This window comes from Xiphophorus hellerii, chromosome 16 (genome assembly GCF_003331165.1).
Source record: "Xiphophorus hellerii strain 12219 chromosome 16, Xiphophorus_hellerii-4.1, whole genome shotgun sequence".
Classification (NCBI taxonomy): Eukaryota; Metazoa; Chordata; class Actinopteri; order Cyprinodontiformes; family Poeciliidae; genus Xiphophorus; species Xiphophorus hellerii.
This window is the reverse complement of record NC_045687.1, coordinates 19,591,859-19,615,859: the sequence shown is the minus strand read 5'-3', so window position 1 is coordinate 19,615,859 and position 24,001 is coordinate 19,591,859. Positions and strand designations below refer to the sequence as shown.

Sequence of the window (24,001 nt, the reverse complement as noted above, 5' to 3'; positions counted from 1 at the left end):
CTGGCTCCAGCCAGTTGTCAGAAGCTCGCCATCCTTTAACCCTAACAGGGTCACCTGGCCTGTATTGAAATAAACAGGACCAGTAAATTACCAGCCTGCTAGTTAACTAGACTTGTTTCAGTTATTATATACAGAAATAAAAGCAATTATATCCACAATCTAATCTTTCAAACAAATTAAAGATATCAGCATTTATCTCATTATCTTAAACACATATTGAATTTAAGAAGCTACAATTGATGATCAAACAATTAGCATTGGCTACCACCACCAACATGCCAACCAAACAAACAACATTTGTGTTCACTACTCACCAATTCCATAAATAGTTCAGTGCATGACAACTTCACGGCTCCAAGATCACTGGATGTTCAGATCTACATGATTTTTTATATTGTGAGTTTTAAAAGTGCATAATAAACAAAGAGATAAACTAATTGTTTGGAAGAACAAACCTGTGGCTCCTTTGTCTCCAGCTCTCCCCCTCACACCTGACTGGGAAAGCTGGAGCAGGCCTAATTAACCACTCAAGATGCAGTGATTGGCTGAACGCACAGTGTGACTGACTGTCACTCTAACCAACGGAGCACCAAAGGCGGGATTAAGGGTGGTTTTTACCCTGGGTTACACCTGGTACTGCCCTGCTGGAAAAGACAATGACTTCTTTACTGACTGCATTGCTTTCAGTAAAAAAATAATCTGAAAAAGATTATAAAAAGCCTTTTGTCTGAACCCCACACATCCTTCCAGCTGGAAACTATGGCCAAAGTCTCTGGGGTCAAAGTGGATGAAGATCAGAAAATCTGCCAGAATGGGAAATCTGCTGCAATGGAAATAGTTGAATTGATTCAGTTTACAGAAAACTGGAGGTCCAATATGGGAACTGGACTTGGGCCCTGAGGAGTGAGATGCTGAACATTGAAAATCAACTTTATCCCAGAATTGAAAAAGGCCAACTGGACAAAGTTGAGCTGAGTTACCTTGCCAAAGAAACTAATAAAACATACGAAGAAGTAACAAAAAGTATGACAGACTACTTTGAAGATGACAAAGACAAAGAGATGTTGGTTCAATGGCGGGGTCGATTTGAGACCAAAATCAAAGAGTTTCATGAGGATCTTGTGAGAGGAGTGAAAAGAAAACTGGATGAAGTAATCCAGCAAAACATTGCAAGAAAAAAACTTGACAACAAGAAGACAGAGTTTGAAAACAATCTGTTCCAGAAGAGCAAAGAGCTTGCTCACCTTTTAAAATGCATTGATGATGAAGAGGAACTAAAAGCACTGTTCAGCACTGTTTGGAGTCACTGGGTTAAGGAATTAACCTCAGATACAAAATCCATTGAGAACATAAACTTGGAGGAAGATCAACTACTTGTCCTTAGAGATCTTGGTGTTGAACATAATCTCATTGATGAGTCAAAAAGAAGTAAGAGATACAAAAATCTGTCAGAAATAGGTGATTATTCTGATCATATAATAAGAAAGAGCATCATACATAATGTCACAAGAATTTTAAGACTCAATATTCAATCACGTGAAGAACAGGAACTGATCAGATCATTTATTTAAAAAGTTGTAAAAGAATGTCTTGAAACCATTAAGAGCAAACCTGTTGCAACAAGAGGTTACACATCAACCTACTTGCAGGAACTTGCCAAAAATGTCAAACAAAGAGTGACAGAGTTTGAATCAGGGAAGAAATTTACATTCAAGAAGGAGTTTACAGTTGACCTTTCACTGTATGTGTTTGATAGGGCAGAAGGTTGGCTCTTAAACTCCCACAAGATCTACAGAGACAACAATGATGCTCTGACTTATTTGGACAACAAGAAAAATGAGTATTACAACATTTTCAGAAGCTTCTGCAAAGGAAGTTCATCTGCTGTGGTGTTTGGAGAAATTATGTGTAAAAAACTCAAAGTTTCTGCTGTTGAATCCGTCTGTAACAAGACTGGAGTTGATATTGCTGGAGAGATGAGGTGCAGTTTCCCAGCATTCAGTGAGAACAGACTGAATTTAGAGAAACATGTGTTAGCATCTCTGGCAGAGAAAGAAGACTTTAGCAGCTTCATCACCTACATCAGAAATCCAAGAGCTCAAGTAGAGGCTTTCATCAAAGAAGAAGTAAAGAAATACATGTTTACGACACAGAAAGTTAAAGTCCAGACTATCCTTAAGAAAAATATAGAAGATATCACCAGGGTCATCAGTCAGGCTTTGTTTGAAGCAACAGAGAAATTCAAACACAGAAAAGGAAACATAGAAAAGTGGGTGGAGGAATTTTCTAGTAAACTGAAACCAAAGTTGACACTTGATACCATTAGTTGTCAAAACTTCAGTGACATAAACAATTTTGAATTTCTTAAAGAAGAAATAGAGAAAGGCCTGAAAAGCATCACAACAGAGATGAGCAAACTCTCCCTGGAAAAAGTGAATGACTGCAGGCAGAAGCCTGATCAGATCCTGATTGATCAGCTGTGTAACTGCTGCTGGGAAAGGTGTCCATTCTGTGCTGCTGTTTGCACAAACACTTTGAAGGACCACAGTCCTGAGAAACACAGCGTTCCTTTTCATCGACCCTCTGGGGTTAATGGTTGGCATGTAAGAGGAACAGTTGATTTCATTGATTTCTGTACCACCTTAGTTACATGTAATTTGAGATTTCACCCAAAACCTGACTCAGAGTGGACAGTTCCGTATAAGCGTTATCCAACTGCTGGAGGAAAATATCGTTCATGGAGCATTACAGCTGATAACTCTATGCTTGCCTACTGGAAATGGTTCATCTGCCGCTTTCAAAAGCAACTGGAATTGTACTATAACATGAAATTTCAGGGTAGTGGAGAAATTCCTCACTATTGGAAATCCTTCAGCAAGGAGGACGCCATTGAAAGTCTGAATGAAATGTGTCGTTTGTGAGGAAACAAAACTGTTTATAAAATCTAATGTCATTCCTGAAGTTGAAGGTCTGCTTCCAATCAGTGTACAAAAATATTGATGTGAAAATGAATAGATAAGCATAATATTACCTTTTGTTTGTAAGTCCTGATGGAGTTATGCTTCGAGTAAAAGATCACTGAAATGGCCACTAACATTGAAATGTCAGATATGAGAAATGACAGGGGTTACATTATGTAAACAAGTTTTCTCTTTATCTAGATGAAATCAAAATTAATTCCATCACATGTTTATGTTTCATGTTTCATAAATGTATTGTAAAATTAAAATTTGAATTCCCCATTTTGGAAGAGTAATGACAATGATATTGATCGAGTAAATACATATAACACATTTGAGTTTTATGAACAAAATGTTATTTTTTATTGCTTTTTGTTTTTTCATTTATGCTCAAATTGCAAAATGATTTGTTTGTTTGGCCTTTTTAACTTTTGTGTTCCATTGGTAGGGGTCAAGGGCAGGGTCATGTGCCATATCGGCTTTTTTTTTTTTGTTAATCCAAATAATATTAAGTTGTGCAAACACAATATAGTCATCTAAAAGAATTATTTTTTATCTTGAATTACATATAATAAATAGGCAATTAATATATAATATCTTTTATAATGCTTAATGTAAGATGGAATAGGACATAGAAAACACAAATAAGACAGAACACTGCTTTACCAGTTAAAATTGTGTTTTGATTGTAAATGGTATAACCTGATTAATAAATTGACAATGATGCATCTGCTCCTGTTTTCTCATCTTCACATATTCATAAAACAAATGTGTATCTGGTTTGGTAGAATCAGTTTTCACATAATCTATTGCAAGAATCATGGTTATAGCAGAGTGAACAACTTTTAAAAGTTACTATTTCATGTAGTTCCTTTGTGTGAATAAAATACTTTTGCTTTAAGTTTTTCATTTCAGTATAAATTTAATCCAGTCTATTTTCTTAGATATGTGTTCATGTGCAACAACAGCTTTATTTCTTAGTGGATCTTAAAGTTTGTCAGTTTGAAAATCCCCCATTACACAAATTATAAATGATAACATCAATACAATTGGACATCTGGATTTCCCATTCACCATGAAGTTCTACATCAAGCATGTCATTCTGATTTATACAGACAACATATACGTATTTATTTTACTCTTAAGCTGAAGATCTACATGGGTAAATATTAGCAGGGACAAATAAGAGTTATTTCTCACATCATTCCAGAAGTCATTGAGGTACACACAAAGGAAGCATCACTTGCATCACCATGACGGTAAAATACAACATCAAGTTAATCACGAAAGCTGGCCTGGAATCTTGTGTCATCAGATTAGATTTTTGTTTTGAAGGTGGGCTTTTGGGTTCTGCATGGGTTTCCACTCTTATCCACCAGAGGGAGCCAGGGAACTGCAGCCCTGACTGAGGGTGGACAAGATGGCTGATTGCTTGCACCTGCAATCCACATGAGAAGGATAAAAATAGAAAGTTGCCAGACTCCTGAGTGTTTACCTTCAATGTTATTCTAAGTCTGATAAAAAATGCTGCCTTTGCAAGAAGAGTATTTTAATTTCAAGAGGCAGAAAACTTTATTTTTTTATTATTATTATATTGTTTTCTTGCTTTTTCCACCAGAGGTTTTAGTAGTGATTGGTTAATGAGACAGCGTTTTGACACATTGCCCAACTGTACTGATACTGTATCACTGAATACTGACACTTGCTGCACCTTAAAAATCCCTGCAAGTCACCTAGTTGAAACTGTCAAATGATGTTACTCAGTATAACAGATATCTGGCTTTCTGAAACCGAAAAGCCAGGATGTGCACATAGTTACGTATAAGTGAACTTTCTTCACTTATAAGAAAGTACTTATCCTTTCTTATAAGTGGAAGGATAAGAACTTTCACTTATCCTGCTTTCTGAAACCGGGCCGGCCCAGGAGTTAAGAAAGAAAAGAATCTCTACTTCCATGTTATTTGTGCTGATGACTGGCTAAAAAGGAAAAGGTAATCATTGTAAGCCAATCAGAGGCAGACTTGGGAGTATGTTCAAACAGATGCAGTGATTGTGCACAAACACAGCAGGAGGAATCTGTGGCATGAAGGTACATTTGGTGCAAAACTATTTGTGTCTTTTAACTGAGAAGTTGATGTTGCAGAGAAAACATCCTATAGGAGTTTGGGAAATGTAGATTTTTTGCAAAACAGCAGTTACACTCTTAAAATTCCTAATAATAAGACAAAATTGTATTCCTTGAGTCACACTTTAATAAACTCTTAGACTCACAGTTTTGCCCCTAAATATCCCCCCAAAAAAGTAGACATTACAGTTCTTAATGTCTCCTAATACAGTGTTCATCAGTCACTGAAAGGTAGCTGGTGCATTTTGCATTCCAAATGCCATCACTGTATATTGTAGGAACTGGTCTGGTGCCCCTAGAGGTCAGTGACTGTAACAAGTGCATGTCGATTTCTTTTAAATCACATGGTTTCAAAGAAAAGAACAATCTTTCTTTCACTTTTGGTTTCCTTGTTTTTTCACAAGCAGAGTTTTCAGCCAATGAGAGACTGCAGGAGGAGTTTGTTAGGACAAGAGACATTATAAATAAGAATCTCTTTGGGGGGTTTCAGTCTAAAAGGAAATCGGACACGTAATGCTGTGACAACAAAGATTCACTAAACCAGTAAAACGGAAACAAGGTAAGAAAAGCTTTTATGACTTTTGACAAAACATGAATGAAACTTGTATTTCCAAGAGTTTAAGTAATTTATTCACATCAATGTGAAGAAAATGTTATCAGGTTAAATAAGGTGAACAATTGTAAATGTCTTTTCTTCTGTATTGTAACTATTTTTGTTTCACAATCCATACTCTGATAATAAAAAAAATTATTTTGCAAAACCACAAACCACCACAAGCATTTTATACTATTTTAAATCATAACGTTCAAGTTTCAAATTGGCCTGTAATCTTTGCCACACCCAAGACATGGCACATTTCCTCTTGGCACACTGAATAAACATAAACCTGGTTTATTTTAAACTGACATATACAGACATTTACAATGTTATTGGTGATGGATATGGTTCAATCATAACATGATGTTTTAAGAGATGGGAAAAAATAAATAAAAATGTTTTTGTAACAGTGACGCATTATAAACCTTGAAATTTGCATATTTATGTGACAGAAAATGAAAGCAAATGAGACAGAGAATTATTTAACATCAACAAAAGGCTAAACAAAATATAAAATGAAACTTGTAACCTGTTACAAATAATAAAAAAAAAACCTGAAAAAAAAAAAATTATATATATATATATGTAAAAATATATATATATATTTTTATATATATATATATATATATATATATCCATCAGAATGATGGTGCTGAACTGTGCTTTATATATATACAGTATATACATACTGTATCTATCTATCTATCTATCTATCTATCTATCTATCTATCTAGATAGATAGATAGATAGATAGATAGATAACAAGAAAACGAAACACAAAACTTTTACAAACAATTGAGTTTTTAAAAAACACACAGTCATCTATTAGAAAACGATTAACAGAGAAGAATACAAGGATGGGAGGAGGGGGGGGGAGGGAGTGGAGCCTTTCTTCCACCCTGCCGGGGTGGAAGAAAGGCTCCTAGAGCCTTAGATAGATAGATAGATAGATAGATAGATAGATAGATAGATAGATAGATAGATAGATAGATAGATAGATATATATGATTCACAGATATTGGCTGCAGCGTTCTTCTGCCTGTGTGCCTCTTGCTGCTGGCTCAGATTCCCCTAGATCTGCTGCCAGTAACAACTGGGTGCTATGTCCGGGATCCCAAGTGTCTTGCCAGGAGAGGTTGCTGTGGAGACGACGAGATACGGTGTGTGACAGCTGTCCCGACTGTCACACGCAGACACTATTGGTAATGGTTTTTTTGTTTTCCCTTAATATTACTTTATATATTGATTAGTGAGTAGTTTAGATTTTTATCTTTAAATTTGTTTTCATTAGTCTGACTGTTTAGTTAACTATTTGTTGTGCACCCATTTAGTTAACTTTATGTGTCAGTTCTTTGTATATTTTGTTAAATATAACAAATTAATTTCTTTCTTTTGAGTTACCAGTTTCCTCTGGACCTGTTCCTGAAAATCATACAGATGAGCTCCAGCTGATCGGTGTCCATATATGGGGGTCAAACTTCCTCAGCGGGCCATTCCATTTGTTCACCAGGGGAGGGGGAAATTTGGTCTTTAGTTTAATTTGACCATTTATTTAATGTTTCTTCTTTTGGAAAGTTAGTTAAATTCTGATATTTATTTCATTTATTGATTTAGTAATATTCTGACCAGTATTTGTTAGGTTTTTGTGTGTTTAATTACCCCCTAGTGTGTGTTAATGGTCTGATTAGCCACTATTTAAGTTCCCCTCATGTCTTGTTTGTTAGGTCAGTTTGTGCTTGAGTTTGTTCTGTTACCACTTGAGTTGTACTTTGTTATGTTGACCTCAGTTTGGGCCCAATTTATCATTATTGGATTTTTTTGTTAATAAATTAAGATTATATTTTGAATTTTCTTCAACGTCTCTCTGGCTGGTTTATGCAAAACCTTCACACGGTGTCTAAGGCTTCAAGGAAGGCTGCATCGACTGTGACATCCAGAGAGCCAAAGCAACCAGTGAAACGTCAGCATGGCTACCAACAATCCACGACAAGCACTCATATTCAAGATACAGAAAATACTTGGTACATTGAGTACAGAGCAGCTGAAGACAGTTCTGTCTTCGACTGATGATGGAGGTGACATTCATGTTCATGATTTAAGTGAACCAGAACTGTATGATTTGATTGTTGACTTTGTTAAAAGTGAGAAACTGAAAGCGTCGGAGGATGAAGGCATGGCTCAGCTCCTCCGTTTGGATGAACTGATTAGTAACCTGCTCGCCACTGATGTCGGTGCAACTGGAGATGACCCAGCCACACTTTCAAGAACTGATATGTCAGCCAGTCAGACTGGTTGTCCTGCCTCACTTCAGCTGGGTCTCATCGATTCAGGCCTGCAGACAGCTACTCCAGCTACAGACATTCCTGTGCAGCCAAGACAGACAGAAAGAGGCTCCACTGATGATATACCACCGACAACAGGAGGCTCCACTGATGATATACCACCGACAACAGGAGGCTCCACTGATGATATACCACCGACAACAGGAGGCTCCACTGATGATATACCACTGACAACAGGAGGCTCCACTGATGATATACCACCGACAACAGGAGGCTCCACTGATGATATACCACCGACAACCGGAGGCTCCACTGATGATATACCACCGACAACAGGAGGCTCCACTGATGATATACCACCGACAACCGGAGGCTCCACTGATGATATACCACCGACAACAGGAGGCTCCACTGATGATATACCACCGACAACAGGAGGCTCCACTGATGATATACCACCGACAACAGGAGGCTCCACTGATGATATACCACCGACAACAGGAGGCTCCACTGATGATATACCACCGACAACCGGAGGCTCCACTGATGATATACCACCGACAACAGGAGGCTCCACTGATGATATACCACCGACAACAGGAGGCTCCACTGATGATATACCACCGACAACAGGAGGCTCCACTGATGATATACCACCGACAACAGGAGGCTCCACTGATGATATACCACCGACAACAGGAGGCTCCACTGATGATATACCACCGACAACAGGAGGCTCCACTGATGATATACCACCGACAACAGGAGGCTTCCCTTATTATATACCACCGACAACAGGAGGCTCCACTGATGATATACCACCGACAACAGGAGGCTCCACTGATGATATACCACCGACAACAGGAGGCTCCACTGATGATATACCACCGACAACCGGAGGCTCCACTGATGATATACCACCGACAACAGGAGGCTCCACTGATGATATACCACCGACAACAGGAGGCTCCACTGATGATATACCACCGACAACAGGAGGCTCCACTGATGATATACCACCGACAACCGGAGGCTCCACTGATGATATACCACCGACAACAGGAGGCTCCACTGATTATATACCACCGACAACAGGAGGCTTCCCTTATTATATACCACCGACAACAGGAGGCTCCACTGATGATATACCACCGACAACAGGAGGCTCCACTGATGATATACCACCGACAGCAAGTGAAACTGGTAAGAAGAGCCGCTCTGCCAGTGTAGGAGACCAGATTATGAGGTTAAATTATGTTGCAGCTTTGTTTCTATGCAATTTAGGCTTCATGGTGAACAAATCTCTGATTTTGGTTCCGATGTGTCATAAAATAACCTAATTTTAATAAACAAATAGATGGATTGCAGGAAGGTTTTACTGAGACAGAAGTCATTCACATAATCCTCAAGATAATAAAGCCACATACTTTCAAAGAAATGTTAAAGCAAATGAATAAATTTAGATTAATGTAAAAAATTCCATTAGATGAACTACACCCAAAAACACTTTTTACAGTGCATGTCCAGTCTTCTTGTTGAGAAAGTTTAATTGCATAATTGAGAGACCAGTTAACCAGATCCATAATTTGTGGATTCAAAGAATGTGCAACGAAAGGCTCCAAAAAAGCAACACAGAAACAGCAAGCAGGGCGAAGATGGGAGGAAGGGAAGAGAAAAAAAGAGTTCACCTTCACCCAGAGCTAGAAAGAGCTAGAATGATCATAATATATTGAGTTGGATAAACTTAATAAACTGAATTGTAGGATAATACTAAATTGAGTTGGATGAACATAACTTGAGTCGGTTAAACTTCATAAATTAGATTGGATAAACGTAATTTAATTACTTGTTACCAATTCAAGCAATTCAATTAAGTCAATTCAACTCATTTTTTTTTTACAGTGTAATCATTTTGAGGGTGACAGGTAAGGGGTTAAGTAGTGAAAGAAATTGATTGGGCATTGTGTCAATAAACATTTTATTTGACCATAACCATAAAAATAATTACCGTATTTTCCGCACTATAAGGCGCACCACATTATAAGGCGCATAGAATAGACGCTACAGTAGAGGCTGGGGTTACCTTATGCATCCATTAGATGGAACTGCGATAAAGGGAATATCAACAAAATAGTCAGATAGGTGAGTCAAACTTTATTAATAGATTACAAACCAGCGTTCTGAAAACTCCGTTCATTCCCAAAATGAACAGCTGTTGCTTCCTCCACTTCCGCACCATTGATTCGTTCATGTTAAATTCTCTCTCTCCTGCTTTGTTCCCTTGTTCTACTGCGTGACTGATCGCCTTGAGCTTAAACTCTGCGTCATAAGCGTGTCTCTTAATAGGAGCCATTTTGGGGTCTTTACACAAAACCCAGCGTGCATCGCTGGCTGCATCGGCGGCTGCTTTCCCCCGTTTCTTCTTCTACGGGGAAAATGAAGTCAGTGTCTGCTTTCCTCCGATTCTTCTTCTACGGGGAAAATGAAGTTGGCGGCTGCTTACCGTAGTTGCGGCTCAATATTGGTCCATATATAAGGCGCACCGGATTATAAGGCGCACTGTCGGCTTTTGAGAAAATTGAAGGTTTTTTTTTTTTCAATTTTTTTCTCCGAAGAGTTTTTGCGGCGCTAGTGGTTCGTATTTTTTCCACAGTAGGCAGACAGGAAGGAGGGTGAGGAAGACATGCGGCAAAGGTCGTCAGGACCGGGAGTCGAACCCGCGAGGTCGAGGACTAAGACCTCCAAACCTTTCAGCTAAATCATTTACGTGCCAAAATCCCATTTTATCATTTTATTCTGTCCATAGCAAAGTATTCCAATTAAAATCTGGCTGTACAGTGTAGCAAAGAATATTTATCTGGTCTTAAAATCCAGCCAGACCAATCATCTCATAACTTTGATCAAAGTATTTCACTCAAGGGATTAGCTTGCAGTTGCATGAAGTTAGGATCATTTATATGGATATTGGTATATTATAAGTTTTTATTTTTGTGATTTTGTCATCTGCTTTTTGTTTTCCTAACCCAGGACAAAGAAAGGACGGTGGACATGACTTAAAGGTAAAGAAATTTTAAATAAGACTTGGATGCTTTGTCACTGTTAGCTCAAGGTTTCCCACAGAAAACTTACTAAGCCTGGCGGTCGGGGCACCGAGGAGGTCATCTGGCAGTCCACTGTGTTTTTGTGTTAAAAGATATTAAGTTGGCAGGAAATGTAAAAATATTACTGGGTAATTATGTTATTGGAAGATATTGCTGACAATACTTACACCTAAAAGTTTAGTCTTAAAACAACAAATAAAAAAAAATTATACAATTAAAATAAATATCAATTATTTGCATTTCTGTTAAATCCAAATTAAGTAATCAATTAGTGAATCTAAAAACATAATGTAATGCTGATCATATTTAGAACCGGTCCAAGGCATAAATGAACTAAGAGAATATTAATGCTGTTAAATTTGATTTAATGGTTTCAGCATAAATAAATTAAAAGATTTAAAACTGTTTAATATTTAAATGTAAGATTTTAAGGAGCTGGCAAGTTTACTTTGTTAATGTTCAAAGAACAATATTCATAGTTAAATTGTTTTGTTACCATAGCAACAATCTGATGCTGTGAATTTAATCTTTGAGTTTTAGTTCTGTTTGTTCAGAAATGCATCTTATTAAATTACAATTATCACTGATTGCTTGGACAATTAAACATGGCCCTTGTCGCAGATTTCACAAAATTTATGTTGAAATGCTATTAGTGTTGCTGATGTGCAAGAGGGGCCCCTAAATCAAATTCTGCTCAAGGCCTCATGCAACCTTGGACCGACCCTGCATGATGAGTTAAATCCACTGCACATCTCTCTGCTGCTGGATGTAGAGGAACAAATGGGGAGATTGAATTTGTGTGGCTTCCATTTTGTATCTAGACTGTTTTGATTGCCCGAGCTTTATGGGTCGAGTGCACCAACTCTACCTGACTGTAGACAAAGCATTTGATATTGTGCAGTTTGATGCATTGTGTCGCCTCAAAGAAATAAAAACAAACCAGCGTGCTGTGCGACTACGAGGCGAGTGTGAAAGCTCCTCCACGGGCTGAACCACCGGTTCATAACGTGCTGGCTAACTGTGAACTCAAACTTTATCAGCACAGAGACAGAGTCAGTGTATGGAAACAAATGCACACACCGCACATAATGCTTTGTTCACAGAGAAATATCATTCTCACTGCACACTCAACGAGCACCTCTAAATGTGCACCTGTGAATATCTGTGAACACTGAGAGCAGTTCATTGTGAACATTTGTGGTTCCAATTGACCTGCACAAGCAGAACTAACTTAGTGGATTTTAATCTAGACTGACTCGTCTCTTGATGAATTTGCCAGAGAAACATGGATCCTCATTGGGGTTAGATGCTCCAAACCAGTCAGTTTGCTCTCTATTGTCCCTCTATACCAGCGTTTCCCAATTCCGGTCCTCAGGCCTCCCTGCCCTGCATGTTTTAGGTGTTTCCCTTCTGCTACACACCTGGATTGAATATATGGGTGATCAACAGGTTTCTGCAGCACTTGATGGTCATGCAATCATTTGAATCAGCTGCTCTGGAATAGAGGCACATCTAAAACATGCAGAGCAGGGAGGCCTGAGGACCGGAATTGGGAAACGCTGCTCTATACAAAGTGGTGATTACGGAGGGGGAAGTTTGCTTTTCTCATCCGACGTAAAAAGTGCAGATGTTGCTGATCTTTCTTTACCAGGCCAGAGGCTTGGAGATACCAGATCAAAGTGTCAGTGATCTGTATCCCCAGGAATTTAATGTTCCTGACCTGTTCCACTACGGCATCATTGGTGAGGAGTGTGTGACTTGAATGACTTTTCCTGAAATCAACAACAATTTCTTTTGTTTTTTGACATTCAGGATTACATGGTTTGCATCACACCAGTCCACTAGATGTTTCACCTCCTCTCTGTTGTTATTCTTGATGAAACCCACCACTGTTGTATCGTCCACATACTTAATGATGTGGTTCGTACTGAACCTGGCTTGACAGTCATAGGTCATCAGGGTGAAGAGCAGGGGGCTGAGTACACAGTCCTGAAGGGAGCCAGTGCTGAGGGAGGCGACCCTTAAAGCATTTTTCCCCAACCGTCACAAACTAGTGTCTGTCTGTGAGGAAATCCAGCAGCCAGTTACACAGGGGGTATTGCGCCTTTAGTTACTTTTGTTTTATTTTATTCTTTATAGTTATTTGTTAGTGTTTCATTAATTTTCCTAGTTGTCCAGTTTGTGTTCGCAACTTGTGACATTTTTTCTCTCTCTCTTTCCTCAGTCTGCCTTCTGCTCTTTCTCCTCACACCTGTAACCTGTTTCAAGTCAGCCATCTGTTTGTTGTTCAGTAATGAAGCTCCCCAGTATATATAAAACTTCTTCTCAGTCACTCCTTGCTAGTTCCTCCTGTTACTTCCCTGTTAAAGCCCATTTTATGTTCTCTTTATGTTCCTCTTCCTGCATTTCTTGTTCTGCTCTGGCTCCCAGTGATTCCTGTGATTTTTGCAAGTTTTTTGCTAATATACTTGACACCTCTGCCTTACTGTTTTGGGTCTAACATCACCAGTGCAACATCATGAGACATTGGTTTTCTTCAGAGTTTAAAGATCATAGGTTGCCGAACTGGATACATTTCTGTACAAGAACAAAGTTTGGATGAAAGTAATTCACAGGTTGCCCAAGAATCTGAAAGTGAACATACAGAGAATGAATTGGTGCTTTTTATAGCATCAACATAAACTCAAAAGAGAGTCATGTGAACCCAAATAATGAGTTTACTTGTGTTTTTTTTCTTAAGAACAATAAAATAACATTTTATTTCCTTTTGCAGCCTACTTGGAACACTTTCCAAGAGAACCAAAAGAAACACCAAACACAAACTGAAAAACTACTCAGAAGACTTCACCTCCAGGACCAACATCAACACATGCTGTCATCAGAGGACTTTGTACAAATAGGTACACCTATAAAAAAGACTAATGAGATCTTTGAGAGAGATCTAGTTTGTGCTTTTCTTCAGAGGTTGATGATGTTAGATTATAGAGCCAGATACATCACTGTACAGCAAGAAAGCTCTGATGTGAACAATTCACAGGCTGTTCAAGTGTCTGACAGTGCTGTTACAGATGACGATGACTTAGATGCTCTTTTTACAACTAATGTAGACACAGATCAGTCAAAAGAGAATCATGTGCACCCAATGGATGTTCAAATGGCAGTATTTCACTGCTCAGACAGCTTCCTTAAACAGAAAATGATCACAAAGTTGTCACAGTGTCAGTATGCCTTACCACTGCTTGTTCCTGATCCTTTCTCAGCAAATCTTGAGTGTCCTTTGTGGACGTTCAGACAAATAACAAAAACATGGAAAATAAGCACAAACAAAGAAAATGCAACCACTGTCACCATGAAAAGCATGCCAATCTACAAAGCTGAGACTCCCATGGTTTCATTTTTCAGACTGGGCTCCATGTCTTTGTCCAAATCTCAGCTGATGAATGCCTTGGTCAACGACCGCCATGACACATTCTTCCACAGAAACTGTAAAGGCAGCACCAAATCTCGTCATTTGATGGATGGCGTGGCAGAGATTGCCTGGTACTGCCCTGCTGGAAAAGACAATGATTTCTTTACTGACTGCATTGCCTTCTGTAATCTTCATGGGGATTCTCTAGCAATTGGAAAACAGCGTGAAATCCTGACTGAAATGTCATCAGTCATTGTTGTTCTTGTGCCAACTCTGGAAAAAAGCCAGGAAAGTACTGAAGTCATTTCTATGCTTTACAAGTCTTCAAAGCCTCTAATCATCCTGAATGCAGATAATGACTGTAGTGCAGTTCAGATGAAACCTCAAAAATACAAACTGGGTCTGAAAGAAAGAAGCCAGTCGGATGTTTCTGAAGAACTAAAAAAGATTATAAAAAGCCTTTTGTCTGAACCCCACACATCCTTCCGGCTGGAAACTATGGCCAAAGTCTCTGGGATCATAGTGGATGAAGATCAGAAAATCTGCCAGAATGGGAAATCTGCTGCAATGGAAATAGTTGAATTGATTGAAAAGATGGACGTTGCCAAAATCAAAAAGAAATATCTTCCCTGCCAAGGTCAACTTTGGTCCAACTGGTGCAAAATCAATAAAGAGCTGCATCATCTAAAGGGAGACATTGAGAAAAAAAAGGGCCAGAAGATTCAAGAGCTGATGAAACTACGAGAGAAACAGTGTGATGTGTCCGACAGTAAACTGATGAGGTTGTTCACTCAGAGCCTCCAGAGTTTGCCACCAAAAGAAAGAGAATATTTCCTGACATGGACTCAGATCCTTATAGATGCCCTCTCCACAGATGATCTCTCTTCAATTCTCCAAAACTATGATGAAACCTGGTCAGAAGTCTTGGTCCTGAAGAAAAAACATGACAAATCTGCTCAATTAAAACACAAACAAACTGAGCTTGAACTGTTGTCACAAAAGCTTCAATCAGCAACCTTTGGTCTGGAACACATCTTCAGAGAGATGGGACAGATCTATGAAGCCCATAAATCTTTGAAGAAACCATCGCTGGGCCAACAGCCTGACTGGACTAAATACCCTGAGCTGGCTGCAGATCTGATGATATCAGGACACCCGATGGAGCTGATGGATGGGGATGCAGGCCATGTGCCTTTAATATGGATCTCTAATCTTTTACAGGAAGTCATCAAGAAACTCGGTGACCAGAGAGTCTTTGTGCTGTCAGTTCTGGGTGTACAAAGTAGCGGAAAGTCAACAATGCTGAATGCCATGTTTGGCCTGCAGTTTGCAGTCAGTGCTGGGAGGTGCACCAAGGGTGCCTACATGCAACTGGTTAAGCTGTCAGAGGAAAACAAGGATGAATACCAGTTTGACTACATTCTAGTTGTAGACACTGAAGGACTGCGAGCTCTTGAGTTAGCAGGGAATGCTACCCTTCATCATGACAATGAACTTGCAACATTTGTTGTTGGTCTGGGAAACATGACACTGATCAACATCTTTGGTGAGAATCCAGCTGAGATGCAAGACATCCTACAAATTGTTGTTCAGGCTTTCATGAGGATGAAGAAAGTCAAGCTTTCTCCAAGTTGTGTGTTTGTCCATCAGAATGTCACAGATATTACAGCAGCAGAGAAAAACATGGACGGAAAGAGACGTCTGCAAGAAAAACTGGACAAGATGGCTCAACTTGCTGCCAAAGAGGAATTGTGTGATGTTGAGTGCTTCAGTGATGTCATCGCATTTGATGTGCAAAAAGATGTGAAATACTTTGCTCAGCTGTGGGAGGGAAGTCCACCAATGGCTCCTCCAAATCCAGGTTATAGTGAGAGTGTCCAAGAACTGAAGTCCATCATCTTGTCTAAAGCCAAACAGTCTACTGGAATCACTCTGTCACATCTCAGCACCAAAATTCAGGACTTGTGGAACGCCTTGATGAATGAACACTTTGTTTTTAGTTTCAAAAATACCCAGGAAATTGCAGTTTATAGAAAACTGGAGGTCCAATATGGGAACTGGACTTGGACCCTGAGGAGTGAGATGCTGAACATTGAAAACCAACTTTATCCTGGAGTTGAAAAAGGCCAACTGGACAAAGTTGAGCTCAGTTATCTTAATAAAGAAATGGCTAAAACATATGAAGAAGTAACAAAAAGTATATCAACTTACTTTGAAGATGACAAAGACAAAGAGATGTTGGTTCAATGGCGGGGCCGATTTGAGAACAAAATCAAAGAGTTTCATGATCATCTTGTGAGCGGAGTGAAAAGAAAACTGGATGAAGTAATCCAGCAAAATAATACTAAAACAATGCTTGATAAGAAGAAGACAGAGTTTGAAAACAATCTACTCCAGAAGAGCAAAGAGCTTGCTCAGCAGTTAAAATGCATTGATGATGAAGAGGAACTAAAAGCACAGTTCAGCACTGTTTGGAGTCACTGGGTTAAGGAATTAACCTCAGATATAAAATCCATTGAGAACATAAACTTGGAGGAGGATCAGTTTGCTGTCCTTGAAGAGCTAGGTGTTGAATGGGGACTCATTGATGAGTCAAAAAGAAGTAAGAGATACAAAAATCTGTCAGAACGTGGTGATTATTCTGATTACATAACCATGAAGATGAGCTTTGGAGGTGTCTATCAAGCTGTTAAAATGGCTTTTGCTACACATGAAGAACAGGAACTGATCAGATCATTCATTAATGAGGTTGAACAAAAATATCTTGCAGCTATTAAGAGCAAACCTGTTGCAACAAGAGGCTTTACATCAACTTACTTGAAGGAAGTGGCTCAAAACATAAAATCTGAAATAGAAACAATGGGATCTCAGAGAAAATATGTATTCAAGAAGGAGTTTACAGTTGACCTTTCACTGTATGTGTTTGATAGCGCAGAAGGTTGGCTATTAAACTCTCACAAGATCTACAGAGACAACAATGATGCTCAGACTTATTTGGACAACAAGAAAAATGAGTATTACAACATTTTCAGAAGCTTCTGCAAAGGAAGTTCATCTGCTGTGGTGTTTGGAGAAATTATGTGTGAAAAACTCAAAGTCTCTGCTGTTGAAGCCGTCTGTAACAAGACTGGAGTTCATATTGCTGGAGAGATGAGGTCCAATTTCCCAGGACTCAATGAGAGCAGACTGAATTTAGAGAAACATGTGTTAGCATCTCTGGCAGAGAAAGAAGACTTTAGCAGGTTCATCAGCTACATCAGAAATCCAAGAGCTCAAGTAGAGGCTTTCATCAAAGAAGAAGTAAAGACATACATGTTCACGACACAGAAAGTTAAAGCCCAGACTATCCTGAAGAAAAATGTAGACGATATCACCAGAGTTATCAGTCAGGCTTTGTTTGAAGCAACAGAGAAATTCAAACACAGAAAAGGAAACATAGAAAAGTGGGTGGAGGAATTTTCTAGTAAACTGAAGCCAAATTTGACACTTGATACCATTAGTTGTCAAAACTTCAGTGACATAAACAATTTTGAATTTCTTAAAGAAGAGATAGAGAAAAGCCTGAAAAGCATCACAACAGAGATGAGCAAACTCTCCCTGGAAAAAGTGAATGACTGCAGGCAGAAGCCTGATCAGATCCTGATTGATCAGCTGTGTAACTGCTGCTGGGAAAGGTGTCCATTCTGTGCTGCTGTTTGCACAAACACTGTGAAGGACCACAGTCCTCAGGAACACAGCGTTCCTTTTCATCGACCAAATGGGGTTAAAGGCTGGCATTACAGAGGAACAGTTGATCTGGTCATTGATTTCTGTACCACGTTAGTTGCAAGTGACGGAGCCTTTTACCCTGATGCTGGCTCGAAGAAGGCTGTTCCTTATAAACAGTACCCAACTGCAGGAGAAAAGTATGCTTCATGGAGCATTACAGCTAATGCCTCCATTCTGGCCTACTGGCAATGGTTCATCTGCCGCTTTCAAAAGGAATTAGAAGACTACTATAATTTGAAATTTCAGGGTTACGGAGAAATTCCTCAGCAATGGAGAAACTTCAGTAAGAAGCATGCTATTGAAAGTCTGGATGAAATGTGTAGTTTGTGAAGAGACTGCAGGTTCATAGAAACTAATCAAAGTTGTGGGTTTGAGCAGTAATTATGATGTTCAAGGCTCTTCAAAATGAATAAATGATCATTTATTACCTTTGGTTTGTACATCCTGAATGAGTTATACTTGAGGGATAACTCAAATGGCTTCAAACAAACAGCTCTAGGTTTTACATTATATTATTTTTCAGTTTTATTGTTTTTCTTTTCGTTATTCTGATCATTTTTAGTCACCAAAAGATGTTATTTAGGAAATAAGCATTGAAATATCAAATATGACTCTTGATTTTGGTTACAGTATGTAAACATCTTGCCTATTGTATCCAGAGGGAATCAGTTTATTATGGTATATTTTCTCATTTTTAAAAATTTTATACATGTATGGTAAAATTTAAATCTTAATCCATAAATTTTTAAGCCCAATTACAATCATATTGCTCCAGTAGATAAATATTTTAAAATAAACCACGTGAATTTCATGAACTAGATGTTTTTTGTAAATGACTTTAATGAATTTAGATTCACCCCGCCCCTATTTTGTCATTTATGTTAAGTTAGTTAAACTAATTTGTTAAGCAACTGAATATTCTTCCATATTTCTTTTTAGTTTTTTTTATTTCTTTAGTAATTCTATTTCTTATTCCCTGTAAATTAGATTTTCTCTAAATAAACTCCAGGTTTTGTAATAGAAATGATCATGTAAAAAATGTAACCACTCGAAGTAAATGAAATAAGCATAATTTTTTGACATATCACATCATTTATAATAAATATTATAAGATTTAACAGGACAGATAGCACAAATGATGCAGAACACTGTTTTACCAGTAGAAGTTATGTTTGACTTTAACTTGTACTAAAATGCTCCTGAATTCTTTTCTTCAACTCTTCAAAATAAATAAAGGAAATAAACAAAGGTGTGAAAGCAAATGAGTGAAATGTTTTGAATCAGATTAGGTAAAATCCATTCTCACCAACATTTTCTGTTCCAGGATTTATCAGGTTGTTTATAGTAAGATCCATGTTTCATGTGAAAGAATGAACTACTATTAATGATACATGTTTAGTATAATTCCTTTATCAAAGACTTTACCTTTAACTTATTTCACTTCAAATGTATTACTGTCTATTCTTTAAACATATATCTATGGGTTTCTTATCAGATCTTCAAGTGTGTCAGATTGAACATGACAGTAATTATAGATAATGAGGTAAACATGAACACAGTTGGAATGAGAACTTCATGTTCACCAAGAAGTTCCTCTTCAAGCATGTCCATGGAGTTTCCACACAATCTACAATAGAAAATATGCATTTTATTCATAAACTGAAAATGAAACACACAAATATTTCTACATGGCTTAATATTATCAGGAATAAGACATTCTCTGTGTGCTTGGGGTTTGTTTAGAAAGACTTCCTGTCCTGTCACGTTACTTCTTCTCTGCAGAAGGTTGTGCATTTTACACTGTCAAGAAAACTGGCATAGGGTGTGAGATCTTTCCGGGTGCATGCAGAAAAGGTGCATAGAGGCCTGAGAGAAAATAAGTAATCTTGTAGTTTGATTAAAAGCTAATTAAATTGAATATGGATGAATAGTAAAATGAATACAAGTAATCACAATAACCTTCTGAAATGCATTTTCTGAAATGTGATCTGTAATGATTTCTGTAATGATTTAACTATGGAAAGATTATGGTTGATGAATTATGATAAGTGAGAGATGTGATTGATTATTAACTGAGGATCAAACTTGTGATAACGTGAAGTTGTAATCATTTGAAATTAATTCAAACAGGTTTAACAACAGATTGAATGTGTTTAATGAGTTATAATAAATAATAGTGAGATATAGAAAAAGAGAGGAATACAGCACAGTCCTGAAACAGGAAATGTCGCAAGCAGTTCTGAACAGATGGCCAGAGCGCACAGGATGGTTGGTGCGTTGAGTTTGGCTGAGGCAACGGAAAATGAGGAAGTACAAGAACTTCCCCTACGGTCAGCAAGAACAGGTTGGGCAATGTAGGGACTTTTTCATGAGAGACAGCAGATGGAAGCAAGTCACGTAGACCAAGCCTCTCCATACACACACATGGTGGAGAGATGCATAAAAAGGGGCTGAAAAGAGGAACCAGCCGTTCCCAGTCCGTCGGCGCAGAAGAGGAGACAACTTGCAAGAGCAGATTGAGCTACGGACCACACTTCAGAACCACGGAGGAGCTCAGACTTCACACCGCCAAGAAAGGACTGGGTCCCATCGCCCCATCTCTGGTTCTTCATTCGACCGTTGGTCTCGTCTCAACCCAGCAACTTTAAAACTCTGCAACAAGACTTGGAGGAAGGACAAAGCTCCCCCAGGGATGAGGAACTGGGTTTTGCAAAAGGATTCAGACCCGTTCTACTTTATTCCCTTCCTAAAGAGGGTTTTCCTACACAAGGCAAAGACCTCAACCAAGGATGCTAGAAATTCCTGTTGCCAAAGATCCACCATCGTCTGGGTATGAGTTGAATCTGCTCATTGAAATTCCATTTCAGAACATGCGACTTAGCTCTTAGGGAAAGGAGACAGAGTAGTATGATTGTACATGTAAATTTTATTACACTGTTTTTGATCTACATACGATTGATTATTGATTTGTACGTCGCATATCCCTGCTTAAGCTTGCTTAATAAATTTATACTATAAAATTCTAATAAGGTTGGTGGACATTGGAATTAATAGAGTCATTTAATCTTTGTCCAGTTCTTTTAATTAAGGTAAAACTAATGTACATGATTCCAGTAAATAGGAGGCTTCATAATTTCCTTTGGTGAGAGTAAATAATGACCCTGGGACTTACGTCTAAGTCACTAAACATAATCTAGCCGGTTCCAAGTGCAAGTTATGATTTAGAAAGTGGGCTACCGTTAACAGAAGTGGTTATTGGAATTATGCAGCTGCGAGGGCTACTCAGCTGATTGTTTCTTAACTGTAAAGGGTCATAACTTCTGGATTGGAGGTAGTTAGAGCTAGACGAATCACTTTCGCCACCAGTTTAAATAGATTATCTCTTATAGAGTACTTTTAGGGTAATACCCAGGTCTCAGAGATTTTCCGGACCTGTTAGACGGAGAACTGGTCAGTAGGCAGCCCTGTGAAGTTGTGAGGAGTGGGCGGGGCTGACTATTGCAGGATAACCTTCATGGCGCCCAACGTGGGGCGGCGCACAACTGAGTAGGCGGGCCCCAAAGAAACCAAGTCGGTAAAAACAGATGTGAGACTCTGAATAGCTCACTTGGGTTACTAACTCTTAGGGAAGAGAGTTAGAGGTGACTGATAAGGCCATCAGTCACAACCCTCGCAGTAACTGTATAGCATACAGGTGAGGGAAAGCTTCTACTGAGGATGGAATGACCAGATCCAGACAGTAAAGCCAGTAGCCAACACAGCCTGGACCCATCCCTACTCGAAAGCGCAAAGAGAGGCTTTGGGGGATAGGCGACTCGAAAGACAAAGACAACTATGAGTGAAGAAGAAGAAAGAGGGGAACTGGAGCCCCTACAAAAGCCAGCAATGGAACAAGAGGCAAGCAACATCAGCAGGGATGGGAAGAATCATCAATCCCATCTTTCCAAATCTACATTATCGCAATTTCCTGTAATGTTGATATTACTTGGTGATGGATTGGAATCCTGGACTGAGATAAATAAAAAGATGTTCTTTGATTCTCACTTCACCTTGAGCAGGGACGTGGCTCGGAGCCCAATGGAAATCATAGTGCAAAAACGGATATACTATTGCACCCAGCTTAGACACGGCCACCGACTGGGGGTCGTCAGATGCCCAGTGAAAGTGGCTAAGAAGTCGGAGGTTAGAGGATGGCTGGAATGGTTCGCTGACCTCCTTGAAGGATGGGCGGATGGTGAGCTACGAATTGTCCACAGCCCCTCCGAAAAGTATGACCGCGTAGTAAAAACAGCTACCTTGGCGGCGGGCATCGATGGAATCCTGGTGGACCCAAACGTCAAGGGGGTGAGCCAGTACAAAGACTACACCGAGGCCATGCAGAGACTTTCAACCTACAAAGAAGGCAAAGAAAAGGAACAAGCCCTCGAAGAGGCAAGGTCGGAGGTGGCTGAGCCTCCGTCCCGACTGCCCAGCAGAGCCCCGACACCGACTCGCCCGCAGAAGCAACCTCCGAGGGATCTGATAGACCTGACGGCCGGCAGCGACGACAACAACGGCGGTGACAACAACAACGATGACGACGGAGGCATCCCTGCTCAACCGGGTCCATCGCGGAACGAGGAGGTCCCCCCCGAACCGTCGGATGAGGACGACCCCGAGGGAGCACTCGTCGGCGGATTCACAGAGGAGCAGTGGGAGGACGCAGCCAAGAGGTGGTCCCCTCAACGGGACCCGGAGCTCGGGTTTCATCCCCGAGTCCACAGCACGGAGAGGAGGCATCCACCGCCACCTACAGAGACCCCAGCGGCCAGCAGTGCCGACGAGGACGAGGAGGAATCGGACGAGGAGGAATCGGACGAGGAGCAGTGGGGCCCCGGCCGCCCCAAGAAGAAGACTCAGAAATCAGATGCCTGGAGGATGGCCCGAGAGTTAGCCGAAATACCACTGGGGACAATCAGCATAAGGCTGCAATCCGGGCACATGATTTATCAGTTTATTGGAGGAATATGGGATCTTGAGGGGGATGGACTAATTGTGTTCACCAACGATAGATACAAGATCCACAACAAAAACTTCCGACGCAACCTAAAGAAACAGGCAGGAAAATGTTACAAATCAGAGTTAAAATTGCTGGAAACTTCCTGTAGTGCAGCAACTCGAGGAGACGTAATAATAATGAAAGGCTATAGTCTCCCTTATGGTGCTGTAATCCTAGTCCCGATAGACGGCTACCAAAAAGGAGAGAGTCTGGAGGAATATCGGAAGAAGATGTGGCACGGACTCGAGAGGGGCCTAGTGATGGCCAGCAACGAAGGCATGAGAAGAGTAATGGTGAGCGTGCAGGGACTGAGATCGACGGACCTGCCAAGGGACACCGCCAGGTCGATCGCAGAGAACGGAGTGGTGAATATAACCAGGACCAACAGTCATTTCTTTGTGTTCAAAGAAGTGGTGGTGGTGGTTGACCCCCGTCTGCATCGACTCCGCACTGAGCAAGGGGTGCAATTGGCAGCTGAGATGGAGGAGCAATGTCGCATTAGCCATCCATCACAAGAAGTCAAGAAATATCCCTTAAAAATTCCCCAGAGTGAGGTTTCAAACACCACCCAGAAAGGTGAAGCCAAGGCCATGCAGCCACCCAGGATAAAGATAAAGGAAGCACCTGTTGAACCAGGGTTCTCCGCAGCAAAGTACGTTAAGGAATTCTCGTTTGAAGAGAGCCGCAGTGAACTGAGAAAACCCAATGCGGGAAGAGCCA

The 24,001-nt window shown here is 39.8% G+C and overlaps 2 protein-coding genes across 2 annotated transcripts; both read left to right on the top strand.

Moving 5' to 3' along the window:
* The first annotated feature begins 1,294 nt into the window (after positions 1–1,294).
* Positions 1,295–20,198, top strand: LOC116735446 (interferon-induced very large GTPase 1-like). The gene is made up of 2 exons (XM_032587366.1): positions 1,295–1,349; positions 16,999–20,198. Exon 2 carries the CDS (start codon positions 17,131–17,133, stop codon positions 18,571–18,573), a length of 1,443 nt encoding a protein of 480 aa, XP_032443257.1. The 5' UTR covers positions 1,295–1,349; positions 16,999–17,130; the 3' UTR covers positions 18,574–20,198.
* On the top strand, positions 1,340–3,686 carry LOC116735449 (interferon-induced very large GTPase 1-like). Its single transcript, XM_032587368.1, has one exon. The coding sequence runs from the start codon at positions 1,905–1,907 to the stop codon at positions 2,919–2,921; it is 1,017 nt and encodes a 338-aa protein (XP_032443259.1). The 5' UTR covers positions 1,340–1,904; the 3' UTR covers positions 2,922–3,686.
* Positions 20,199–24,001: the final 3,803 nt, after the last annotated feature.